The sequence below is a fragment of the Haliotis cracherodii genome, unplaced genomic scaffold (assembly GCF_022045235.1).
Source record: "Haliotis cracherodii isolate W230 unplaced genomic scaffold, xgHalCrac1.p SCAF_6, whole genome shotgun sequence".
Lineage (NCBI taxonomy): Eukaryota > Metazoa > Mollusca > Gastropoda > Lepetellida > Haliotidae > Haliotis > Haliotis cracherodii.
The window spans coordinates 29582150-29595795 of NW_027266319.1; the positions used below are offsets into that span (position 1 = coordinate 29582150).

The 13646-nt window shown below is 44.3% G+C and overlaps 1 protein-coding gene across 1 annotated transcript; it reads right to left on the reverse strand.

Annotated features, from left to right (window-relative positions):
- Positions 1-8025: 8025 nt before the first annotated feature.
- LOC139446168 (uncharacterized) lies at positions 8026-12569 on the reverse strand. Its single transcript, XM_071227471.1, has 3 exons — positions 12496-12569; positions 10691-10847; positions 8026-8918 (listed from the first exon to the last, which is right to left on the reverse strand). Exons 1-3 carry the CDS (start codon positions 12553-12555, stop codon positions 8026-8028), a joined length of 1110 nt encoding a protein of 369 aa, XP_071083572.1. The 5' UTR covers positions 12556-12569.
- Positions 12570-13646: the final 1077 nt, after the last annotated feature.

Genomic DNA, 13646 nt, shown 5'->3' on the forward strand with positions numbered 1-13646 from the left:
ACCAATATATGGTCTCTGACTAAGGGTATTGTGGCGAGATGGACTCTCCCTTCTCGCCGCTGTCCGTCGTCTGCTTGTGATGTGTCAACAATCTGAGATTCGGGGAGCAAGTGAACGAGTGACAGCAATATCACAGAGGAGGGGCGCCAGAAGTTCGATTCCGGCTTTCAGCGGAACGTTTCCGGTCGCTTATGCATAATGTAACCAGTCCTTGGTAGATTTCCCGACAACCCACGCAGGAAGTGGTTCCATGAACAAATTAAGCTCAAAAATAGAGGTGACCCCTGATGATTAGTGGGGTCAAGGGTGTATTTTCCGAATTTGTGTACGCCTTCTGCCTGAAGCCGGTACCAATCATGTTGTTAAATAATGTAACTAATATCACAATTTTACATTTGTTCAAGGTACTTGTCATGTATAACCTTTTTCATTCACTTTTGACATTCAGTAGGGGGTTGGGGTGGGGTGGGGTGGGATGGGATTGGGGAGCCCTTGTGGTTAAAGCGTTCGCTCGTCACACCGAAGACCCGGGTTCGATTCCCCACATGGGATGGCATTGTTTTACGCCACTTTAGGCAATATTTCAGCAATATCACGGCGAGGGACACAAGAAATGGGCTTCACATATTGTACCCATGTTGGGATTCGAACCTTCTTCGTCGTGACAAGCGAACGCTTTAATCTCTAGGCTACCCGACCATCCCACTATTATAAGATAAAATAGACAAGATGGACAACAAACAATCGGAAACCCATAGCCCATACGCAGCTAAGTGATATGCTGAAAGCGATACCTGTGCGTGGAACAGATTTTTCTAGAATCCGAAAAAGCGTAAATCACGTGCTGGAAAGGTTGACGAAAATGCACGTGAACAGGCTAAGCAAAGGATACAGTAGTCATGTCATACCTCCTCAATGATAAAAAGAACACACGAATAATGCCACGGCTTGAACCCGAACAACGCAAGCGAGCAGTTGGTATGAAGCAGATGGGTGCAACACACACCCACGTAGCCCGTCCCCGTGTACCTGTCACCACCTTGAGGCAACGGTACAGGCAGACGGGTCAGAATTGGACAGGAAGACAAAGATTGGCCACGCCCCGGGAGGACCGGTTTTTGTTCGTTTTTTTGTGTGTGTGTTTTAAGGCCGATACGTTACATCTCAATCTCCTTAAAATCAGATCTTAGTTCTCGCTACCGCTAAACAAAGATCTGAGGACATCCCATTACGGGTCACGTCAGATCGACCTTGAGCGAACTTTGACCGACCAATGGAATGACCAATCAAAAGGCAGCTTTCTCGTGCTTTATGGCACAGTTTTCAAATTGGCGACTTCGCTTCGAAACCTTTTTTCACAAATCCTCGATTACAAATTTGAAACCTGAACAAAAAACATTCTGGAATGGCTAATAGATGGTCTAGATTGTAAAGATTCAGTCGTTAAACCCGTAACTATCGTTCTGAATACCCCATGTTGAAGTTTTCAAGATTGCATGATTAGAAATCACATTCCGACTGTCACTTTCACATTCTGGTAAGCGACGCACTGATTGGTCGGATGAAAGGTCGTTCTGACGTGACTCCTAATGGTTGTCCTCAGATCTTTGTTTAGCGGTAGCGAGAACTAAGGTCAGTCACCTCTGATTTTCATGAGATTGGTTACATCTTCGCAATCGCTTCCTCACAGTGTCGTCAACAGCGGCAAATGCGTCGGGTCATATGTTTAGCCAACAAACAGTGGCAAGGAGGTTGCGGACAATGACATGGCATACAGACTCTACAGAGGACACGTGTTGACCGCTGAACATCGGCTGATGGCAGACAAAGTGTGTAATTTTACCGTCGCAGAAGTGAACACGGGAGGTCGTACCACATCGGCTAGTGAAAGCCGGTTCTGTTTGTATAGGGCTGATGGCATACAACAGGAGGTCGTACCACATCGGCTGGTGAAAGCAGGTTATGTTTGTATAGGGCTGATGGCATACAACAGGAGGTCGTACCATTCGGTGGAAGGAGTGTCGTGGTGTGGGGAGGGATCTTTGGCGAGCAGAGGACGCTACCGATCACCGTTGATGGAAACGAACCGCTCAACAAACCGCTCCTTCATCCTGTCGTCCTACCTGTCCTACAACAGCAGCCCGACACGACAACGTCAGACCTCACACGGCCCAAATTGTTCAGAACTTCGTTGCCGCCAGTAACGTCGACGTCTAGCCGTGGCCAGCAAACATGTACACCATGGAACATTACAGAATAGTTTTTACTGACCAGTTGGTAAATATTTAGTTCAATAGTTTAAATATTTAAACTAGAATAGTGAGTGAGGTTTAACGCCGCTTTTAACACTATTCCAGGTATATCACGGTGTGTCAGCTTAATGTGGGTGGAAAGCCCGAAGTCTAAGACGTTTACCACTTCGGTGAAACCCACGAGCACGGGTATGGTGCTGACAAACCTAGAAACATAATTGGGGCGAACCGGGATTCGAACCCACAATCATAGGTTTCTGGCGTGCCCAAGGCACGCAACTCTGCACAGCGAATCGCGGCGCCTTAGACAACTAGGCCACCCGTGCCCCCTAAACTAGAATAGGTGGCCTGTCGTAGACTTGTACTATTTACTAATCAGGTGGTAGATATTACTGTCCACCTTTCAAAGAATTTTCTAAGATTTACCAACTGCAATAATATATTTACCAACTGAGCATTGTGCGATCCCTGTTGACAGCTGCTTCATACAATTTGCAAAAAAAACACCAAGTAAATAACAAATGACAAACGCAATACAGGCGAAAGATAACTCTTGATTTTTAGTGGCATTTTAAATTTATTTACACAAAACTACGAAAATGTCATTTCGGGGAAGAACAATAAAGAAATCTTGTTTTACACTGGCAAACTTAAGTAACCTCCCTTCTTCTTCATTGAGTCCATGCTATAAAGTTATCGGTTATCTTCAGTCGGTCCATACGCCATGTTCCAACGGGAGCTTTTGTTATAACATTAAATATGATTTAACCTCGTTATCGGATGAATCATATATCTTTAGTGGTTGTAATAGCCGTCAATTAGCCACGTGTATCCAATTGAATGATAATTAAAAAATTCGATTCATATGACCACATGCATGGGGTGTGGTACGATCATTTATTTACGATCATTATCAGCATTCTTGCATTCTTTTCCACAACAATGTGTGAAGCCCATATCTGGTCACCCCCCGGTGATATTGCTGGGATATTGCTAAAAGCGGCGTAAAATCCTACCCAGTCACTCACTTTTCCATCATGGGTAGGGTATTACTGAGATGAGGTAACACATGATCCTGGCACCCTGCACAGAAATAAGACCATCTGGCAGACCTTGGTGCAGTACTTAGGGACCGACTTTTAATATTCATGAAAGGAGGAGGTGGTGTGTGGGGTGGTGGGGGTTGGGGCGGGGGACTTTTATTTTGTATGAAGACCAGCTTTTGTTTCAGCTACATCTACTACTTTACTGAAACATTTCACGTCTCTGACTGGCTTCAAAACATAACTAAGTACATTTTGAAAGTCTACGATCGAAATTATGTAATTAACTCAGATGTACATAAATTTATTTTCTAAGATTGATGTCTTTTTAAACTATGGTGATATTTAACTTTCGCAAGGGTCATCTAAAGCGAAATCAACAGCTTTGTCAAACCAGTGGTTGTTAACACGGCCCATGTTGGGTACAATTTACTTCCCTGTATCTCCACGGAGGTTGTCATAAACGAGATGGAGACTAAAACGTTCGGAATATTGGGTCTCTGTTTAATATTTTAAGAAAACCACCACCAATAAGTGCAGATGTAATGGTGGCGGTCATTCAAAGCAGTCGTAAAGTGCTACCCTTACCTGACGATTAAAGGACGGTATATAAAATACTTAATATATAGTTTATTGACGTTTGTAGATGACGGAGGCAAGAACCGGGAAGCTGGGCCAGATTGTCACGTGAGCGGATGATATGACGTTGCAGGTATTGTTTCAAAGGGAAGGGATTCAGATTGGAGATCAGCATTTTTTTCTTAATGTTTAAGAGCTCAATTTTCTTTTCAATATATACAGGTGTTAACTTATGTTTTTAAAAAACTAAAAAAACTATCGAACTGTATCCTTTTGCCTTTTGCTCTTCGTCTAGTTCCCACCACCTGAACATCCAGTGACCTCCGTCCCGCTTGCTTGCGTATTTCAAGGTGCCCTTGAGTCAGCCGTACAGGAGGTCCTTCAGTGTTGTCCCGTCCTCCAGCACTTCAGTGTTGTCCTGTCTCCCAGCACTTCAGTGTTGTCCTGTCTCCCAGCAATTCAGTGTTGTCCCGTCCTCCAGCACTTCAGTGTTGTCCTGTCTCCCAGCACTTCAGTGTTGTCCTGTCTCCGAGCACTTCAGTATTGTCCCGTCCCCCAGAACTTCAGTGTTGTCCCGTCCTCCAGCACTTCAGTGTTGTCCCGTCCTCCAGAACTTCAGTGTTGTCCCGTCCTCCAGCACTTCAGTGTTGTCCTGTCTCCCAGCACTTCAGTGTTGTCTCGTCCCCCAGAACTTCAGTGTTGTCCTGTCCTCCAGCACTTCGGTGTTGTCCCGTCCTCCAGAACTTCAGTGTTGTCCAGTCCTCCAGCACTTCAGTGTTGTCCCGTCCTCCAGCACTTCAGTGTTGTCCCGTCCCCCAGCACTTCAGTGTTGTCCTGTCTCCCAGCACTTCAGTGTTGTCCTGTCCTCCAGAACTTCAGTGTTGTCCCGTCCCCCAGAACTTCAGTGTTGTCCCGTCCTCCAGCACTTCAGTGTTGTCCTGTCTCCCAGCACTTCAGTGTTGTCCTGTCTCCCAGCACTTCAGTGTTGTCCCGTCCTCCAGAACTTCAGTGTTGTCCCGTCCCCCAGAACTTCAGGGTTGTCCCGTCCCCCAGCACTTCAGTGTTGTCCCGTCCTCCAGCACTTCAGTGTTGTCCTGTCTCCCAGCACTTCAGTGTTGTCCCGTCCCCCAGAACTTCAGTGTTGTCCTGTCTCCCAGCACTTCAGTGTTGTCCCGTCCTCCAGCACTTCAGTGTTGTCCTGTCTCCCAGCACTTCAGTGTTGTCCTGTCCCCCAGAACTTCAGTGTTGTCCCGTCCTCCAGCACTTCAGTGTTGTCCCGTCCCCCAGCACTTCAGTGTTGTCCTGTACTCCAGCACTTCTGTGTTGTCCCGTCTCCCAGCACATCAGTGTTGTCCTGTCTCCCAGCACTTCAGTGTTGTCCTGTCTCCCAGCACTTCAGTGTTTTCCTGTCTCCCAGCACTTCAGTGTTGTCCTGTCCCCCAGAACTTCAGTGTTGTCCCGTCCTCCAGCACTTCAGTGTTGTCCCGTCCCCAAGCACTTCAGTATTGTCCTGTCTCCCAGCACTTCAGTGTTGTCCTGTCTCCCAGCACTTCAGTGTTGTCCCGTCCTCCAGCACTTCAGTGTTGTCCTGTCTCCCAGCACTTCAGTGTTGTCCTGTCCCCCAGAACTTCAGTGTTGTCCCGTCCTCCAGCACTTCAGTGTTGTCCCGTCCCCCAGCACTTCAGTGTTGTCCTGTACTCCAGCACTTCTGTGTTGTCCCGTCTCCCAGCACATCAGTGTTGTCCTGTCTCCCAGCACTTCAGTGTTGTCCTGTCTCCCAGCACTTCAGTGTTTTCCTGTCTCCCAGCACTTCAGTGTTGTCCTGTCCTCCAGCACTTCAGTGTTGTCCCGTCCTCCAGCACTTCAGTGTTGTCCCGTCCCCAAGCACTTCAGTGTTGTCCCGTCCTCCAGTTTTGGTTTTTACCATCAGGGGAGCAGATTGAACAGTTTCCAAACCGATCTTGTGTGGAGGTTGGCTGTGATGGCCGAGGGTTCAAAGGCGCTGACACAGCTCGAGAAACCGTCCATCTTCATTCATCTTGCACATTCCGTATTGTTCCGGATAATATGGCCAGGATTCACGGTCAGTACCCATTCTTTCATTGAAGTCGCCAAGCAGTAGCAGCCGTACTTCACTGTTGATCCTATTGATGACGGTCTGGAGCTGGTCGTAAACCTAGAACAGGTCCTTCACCTCCTGTGTGAAGCAGAGTGTAAGAAAGTGGGACGAGTCATACCATCCTTGCCAGGTTCTAACTTTCTGAGCGTTGAGTCAATGATAGTAAAGCCGACGCCGTGCTATCTGGTTTGTGTTTGATCAGCTCCTGTAGCATAGCGATGTTATCTTGCAGTCAACAAGCGTACATCACTCATTCCAGAGATCAACTGTCAATTCGTTCATCATGGGCGAACATTCCAGCATTCCAACCAAAGGTGGCTTCTTGAGTTTCTTTCTTCCTTCTTTGTTGTCTTATCCGGTGCAAAGTTTACAATCCGCGGGTCAGGCCTGGGCAGCTTGATGTGGAAAGCAAGTTGTTATCCATGACAGATGGAAGATGAGAAGTCTCTATCGATCGGTAACTTCCATCTCTTGTCAGATGTCTTCACGATACACCTACTGGTTGTGGTATGGATGTAAGCATGGGTGGATATGGCTGTGTGGATGTGTTTGTGTTTGTGTGTATGAATGAATGGTTGTACATGTAAGTTTATCCACTTGAGTATGTATTTGGAGAGTGTATAAACGTGAGGAACGCGCAGAATTAACCCTCGTAGAGGAGTGCATAAAGTACAAGTCCTAACTTAGCAGAATCTCTTTCGAGACTGCTTTAAAATGCTGACCTTGACCCCAAAGGTACAGCCGGGATTCCCGGTTAGGATTGGTCTAGAGGACGCTTATGCAGGTTGTGAGAGGCGACAAAATGGATCGGGTGGTCAGGCTCGGTGACATGACTGATTACGTGACATTGTACCCCGACGTCATGGTACGATGCTCATAATATCGATCACTGAATTGTCTGGCCCAGGCTCGATTTTATATTTCGCCGTCATGCAGCTTGAATATTACTGAATGTGAAACAGGAAAACAGGGTTGCACACGTTGTACAAATGAACACATGCGCAAAGGTGAGCAGTATTTAGCATCGCCCAAACCAGGTGTCTATTCGAACATCATTTAAATATAGAGACCATACCACATGTATTCATATGACAACACATTGAACGCACCAATTAGTGTGGTACTGTTCAGGCCTTTGGTCGTGCCAGGATCTGCTGCAGCCGGTCATGTGTTCGAATCCCTAATCTGCAAGAATTATGATCCGTGGTCTGTAAGCACCATAAACGTGCTCATAGGATTCGTCAAACGTCCAAAGTTTTAAACACAACTCATTTCTCCTTTTGCAGTATATGTACTTTATTTGCTAAAATCATAAAACTGTCAAATTATTTATCAGCCAATATCAAACAACCAAATGTATGGTAACGTAGAACACATCTGGAATTAAATCAAATTTTGTTTAGGAAATCGATTTAGTTACCTAGTATCTTAAAATATCACAGAAAGAGTCCAGGGAATACCTTTACTTTAAGAAACTGAAGAAATCTAGATTTGTCAAACTTTTGTAGACTTGCTTAAGAGTTATCGGGGATTGTCGTCCGTCATGTATGAGAGACTATCCACCACCTTCTCCGTGCCCACCTTGCCCACCACCTTCTGCAAATTCGCCAACTGAATGACATTTTGTATGTTTAGCGTCTTCAGATTTTCATTCCTTTCGAATCTCGGATGTCTCAATCGACAATCGATGCCTTTGTCAGAACATTTCCATTGGTGGCAACTCGATATTGATATAGACCATCCGTTCCTTTGTCAGAACATTCCCATTGGTGGCAACTCGATATTGATATAGACCATCCGTTCCTTTGTCAGAACATTCCCATTGGTGGCAACTCGATATTGATATAGGCCATCCGTTCCTTTGTCAGAACATTCCCATTGGTGGCAACTCGATATTGATATAGACCATCCATTCCTTTGTCAGGCCATTCCTATTAGTGGCAACTCGATATTGATATAGATCATCCGTTCCTTTGTCAGAACATTCCCATTGGTGGCAACTCGATATTGATATAGACCATCCGTTCCTTTGTCAGAACATTCCCATTGGTGGCAACTCGATATTGATATAGATCATCCGTTCCTTTGTCAGGCCATTCCTACTAGTGGCAGTACATGTGTAATTACCCTGGTCCGCCCGAGTGAAGTTGTCAAGTTTGTATGATGTCCAGTATATCATACCTTGGCTTACTTCCTCGACTGGAGCCACGACACGCCCATTTCCGGTGTTGCGCATGACAACTGACTCAATTTCCCGCCCCACAGCATTACATTCGAAGGAACAGCTAGCGTTCTCACGGCACCTTGTGTTTTTTCCTCTTCCATATATCTCATCAATGGTAAAGAAACCAATGAAATCCGATGGGAATATGTCCGGGTGACCCTCTTGGTGGATGTAGAATCCATCAGTGATAAAGATATTGAAGTAGTCGGGTCTGGTATCAAAATAAACAACTTCATGAATAAAGACTACACCTTCCTGCGACGTCAGATTCACTGTAGCGGAGATTTCGGTAAAGCCGTTGCCTTGAGTTGTATTGACAAATGGAACAAAACGACGACCAATAGGATCGAAACTGGCTGCAATTTCTAGCACTGGCGTCATGCGGTAGTTATCAATACCTAAGAAGACCCAGCTCAAGTCCCGTTCTACATTAATGTTATAATCGTCCCCATGGGCGAACTGTGCTACGATGTCCAGAGGCTCGCCGGGAGTGTAAGAAAAATCTTGACCCAAGGGAAATCGAATCTCATTTCCTTGTACTGTTTGGTTTCCTGTCACACCTTCGAATAGAATCATGAAGCTCGTCATTGCATCGTTAGTGTACAGGTCCGCGCTCGCTCTTGGAATCTCAATATTGGACGTTAGCACCGACCATCCCACTCCACCACTGAACTGTTCTGTTATATCGTAGACATCAGCGTCTACAACAAACACGTCTGAATAAAGCATGCCGAATGTATCGTTCACCAGTAGGGGCTTCCGGGGCATAATAAGTCACACATGCATGTAGCAAATCCTTGTGTAATGAACCGACAAATGAGGATCGTGTGGCTACTAGGTGTTACCAGTTTAGTGTTACCAGATAGTGTGTCATCGAACGCAATGGAATGTGTCGTTGCTCAAGGAGATAAACATTCAATGTAGGGCCAGGTTACCTGTATTTTTAACTATCTGTTTTGAAGTGATCGAGTAAGCCTTCAACCACTTAAAGATATAATCCAGCAATATCACGGGGAACGCCAGAAATGGACTTCATACATTGTGCCCATGGGGGGAATCGAACCCAGGTCTTCCGCATGACGAGCGAACGCTTTAACCACCATTAAGGCTACTCCACCACCCGCCTATTTTGGAACCGAACGCTCAGTAATTCTGCATTCATATTTGTATGTGTCATTACTCCCAACATTTGGACAAAGTGTATGGCCAGTTGTTGGTGTCTTCTGCCATGATGTGGCTGGAATATCGCCGATAACCACGTTAACTCTTTGTCACTCCCTCACACACTCACTCACTCACTCACTCACTCACTCACTCACTCAATAGCAGCATTGTCGATCTATGAGGGCGTCCCAGGAATGTTTCTAGCTTTAAATATCTAGGTTGGTGTTATGATGAGTGAGTATGGATTTACGCCGCTTTTAGCAATATTCCAGCAATATCACTGTTGTTGTTATGCCAACGCGTAACTCTATATTAGTATTGTCCTGGGACTGTTGAATCTTCTTTCACAATTTGGCGTGCTTTAGTCCAGCTGACAAATGACTTGGACTGAGGGAGCCTACTAAGAAGCATTGAAACAGATCCAGTGTTTACCCTGAAGTTCATTCACCACAGAATAATGATGAACGGTTGCAGACCACCGAGGATGCCCCATCATAAGACGGAGGATGCCCCATCATAAGACGGAGGATGCCCCATCATAAGACGGAGGATGTCCCGTCATAAGACCGAGGATGCCCCGTCATAAGACCGAGGATGCCCCATCAAAAGACGGAGGATGCCCCATCATAAGACCGAGCATGCCCTATCATAAGACCGAGGATGCCCGATCATAAGACCGAGGAAATCCCATCATAAAACCGAGGATGCCCCATCATATGCCATAATATGTTGGCTGAAGGAATTCCGGTTCGGCAGAGGTAGTTTGGAAGAAGACCCCAGCTCTTGTCGAAACCAGACATGATGGCAACCCATGCCAAAAGAGTTTTATGTTAGGCTAGAGGCATGCGATGAAACCTGGACCCATCACTATCATCCGAAATCAAACAAGAATCAATGGCGTGGGAACACTTCGGGTCTCCCAAAACCAGACCCAGTTATGGGACAGTAAATGCACAACAAACACGATAAATTACCACGGGGAACAACTATGAATGGTGAATATTTTGCCAACTATTCGAAAAAATGCAAATTTGAAAATGACACGACCAAGAATCGGATGCTCCTGAGGGCTGGTTGACAGACCAGGGCCCCGTTCCATTTTGGAAGGAATAGGTCCTCATGCTTGTAATAAATTCTGCGTGTAAAAGTTAATTTTACTTTGTACGTATGATGTGGAATTGTACATTAGGGTCCACCTGTTGTATTGGGTACAGAGCTAATATAATTATGAATACTCGTTAATGTAAAGCCCCCTTCCCACCGACTCCCCCCTTCCCCCTGACAGAAGTACTTCTGAATCCAATCTTACCAAACACGCTTCCAATCAAGCCTGCATTATGCGCGACCTCCCAGAGAACGTTTGCTTGGATCGAGTTCCTGTATTTGACGGAGTACTTGAATGATCCCTCCTCCTCTTCAGCTGAGATACTGAGCACCCTCAGCCGGCCCGGGGCGGGGGGATATCCCTGAAAACACAGGTACCATAGTATGTGTTCCGGGGGATGAGAGAGTTTGTGTTAACGCCACGTTCAACACTACTCCATCAATTTAAAGCGAAAAACATATAGCAACGTATAACAGACAGCTAAAACATAGAACTGTAATAACGGGAAGTTGAAACATATAGAACTGTTAAAACAGATAGTTGAAACATATAGAACCATTAAAACAGATAGTTGAAACATATAGAACCATTAAAACAGATAGTTGAAACATATAGAACCGTGAAAACAGATAGTTGAAACATATAGACCATTAAAACAGATATTTAAAACATATAGAACTGTTATAACAGATAGTTGAAACATATAGAACTGTTATAACAGATAGTTGAAACATATAGAACTGTTAAAACAGATAGTTGAAACATATAGAACCATTAAAACAGATATTTGAAACATATAGAACTGTTATAACAGATATTTGAAACATAAAGAACCGTTATAACAGATAGTTGAAACATATAGAACCATTATAACAGATATTTGAAACATATAGAACCGTTATAACAGATAGTTGAAACATATAGAACCATTTAAACAGATAGTTGAAACATATAGAACTGTTATAACAGATAGTTGAAACATATAGAACTGTTATAACAGATAGCTGAAACATAAAGCAACGCCTTAACAGATAGTTGAAACATACAGCATTTATTAACTTATTTATTGCAAAGAGCGATGTTCAAGAAGTCAGTAGAAGGAATGTGTGGTTCATACTAGACTACTTACAGATCACTGTCATATAGCTGGAATATTGTTGAGTATGGCTTTACACAACAAGCAATCAAACCTGTTGTGGGTGTTTTGTCATGTGACACACCAATTAACACCCATTTGAATGGTTTTACGCCGCTTTTAGCAATATTCCAGCAATATCACGGCGGGGGACACCAGAAATGGGCTTCACACATTGTACCCATGTCGGGAATCGAACCCGGGTCTTCAGCGTGACGAGCGAACGCTTTAACCACTAAGCTACCCGACCACCCCATATCTGTGAAGATGATACTTCAGTGAAATCCCGATAAGTAGAATGGGTAGGGACCTGAGAAAAATCTCTACTTCTTATATTTTCTACTTAACCAAACATGACTCACATGCCATTTTTGAATCATCTACCACACGTTTTTTCTGCATTGTTACACAGACGTACATTGATTTGAGACACAAATAATAAATAAAATAAGTCATAAGATTTATAATCTGTATTACGGATATAAACATAATCCTTAATATACATTAAATAATAATAAACCTACAAGAAAATATGACTTGATTGATGCATGTCATCGTATTCCGATTGCGTAGATCGATGCTCATGATGTTAATCACTGGACTGATTCGGACTCGATTATTTACAGATAGCCGTCATATAGCTGGAATATTGATAAGTGCGGCGTAAAAAAACAAACAAGCAAAAACAAAATCTTTGCGAGAAATTAGATAGAACAGATTTAGTCTTCGGGATTGTAAGTAGTCAGCCAAAACGTTCGCCCATTTGCCGCTGTGTAAGAAGACTTTTGTGAGAAAATCAGTTGAACACATGAAAAGTCGCAATAGAACTGGTACTGACATTAAGTGGCTGACAGAGATGAAACACTATACCTACTTTACAGAGGGCTGTGGTGAGTACGGCGCACACTAGATGGACGATCATTGTGACTGCCATGTCGCGTCTCCAGTGTCTCCAGTGCACTGCCCTTTTGACACTAGGTTATATACCGCTGATCGGAGCTTGTGTGATTGCTTCCGGCCATAATGATTATATCCTTCATTACAGATAATAGTAATAATGAGATATGTTTAACAAATGCCTTGTAACTCTTTGTATAGTACAGATTCTCGTACATTTTTGGGTTGAGTCCCGTCCGGCATTCGAAGCCACACTTTCAGAGTGAGGCACCTAATCGCCAGCACATGAAGTCAGCGATCTAACCCACTCAGCCACCGAGGCTTCTACAAAAATGAAAGTCTGACAACTCGTAGTCTAGATCACGCACTTTGTGTACCCCTCTGACAAGTGTAAACTGGCACGATTCCCATGGCCGAAAGCTATGAACACACAATGCCATTTAGAAGGTGGTCAAATGTAACAAGTGTCATATTTGGGATAACACTTTCTTTGTAAGTACAGATTCTCGGACTTTTTCGGGTTGAGTCCTGTCCCGCTCTGATATGTTTAGATCCTAAAAACAAACATAAACACGTCCCTTGTCCCATACATTTGACATGTTTAGGTCTTAATATGTTAAGGGTTGTGTTTAACAGCTACACCGTTTAGAGTCTAAACGTGTACACACACACACACACACACACACACACACACACACACACACACACACACACACACACACACACACACACCCCACCCCACCCCCCACACACACACACCCCACCCCCCAACCTTGAAATTCATTGTAGGTAAGTTTAAAAAAGGGTGCTTTCTGTGTTTTTATTAGCTTTTAATGGGGATACAGAAGTGAGTGTGTGGGGGTGGGTGGGATGGTTAAAGCTATTTAAGCAGTATGGATTGATGGATTAATTTGAGGGCGAGTGGGTGGTAGTGATCAAATTCATTGTCAGCTTCCTGTATATGAGAAAAACTATGAGTCACACAACAACAACACATTCATGCAGACAAAGATTGTTGAACCTCGGCGGGATATTAGCCTGACAAATCTCCTGATTCACTGTGATACCATCTGTGTCAATTTTGCTTGTTACATAAACCGAGTTTGGTTAAGTTGTATATTTTGATGC

Coding starts and splice junctions, on each gene's coding strand:
- LOC139446168 (XM_071227471.1), bottom strand. CDS start 12,555: ATGGCAGTCACAATGATCGTCCATCTAGTGTGCGCCGTACTCACCACA. Junction 10,848..12,495: donor TCACCACAGCCCTCTGTAAA/GTAGGTATAGTG, acceptor CTGTGTTTTCAG/GGATATCCCCCCGCCCCGGG. Junction 8,919..10,690: donor CTTGATTGGAAGCGTGTTTG/GTAAGATTGGAT, acceptor TGTTTGTTGTAG/ACGCTGATGTCTACGATATA.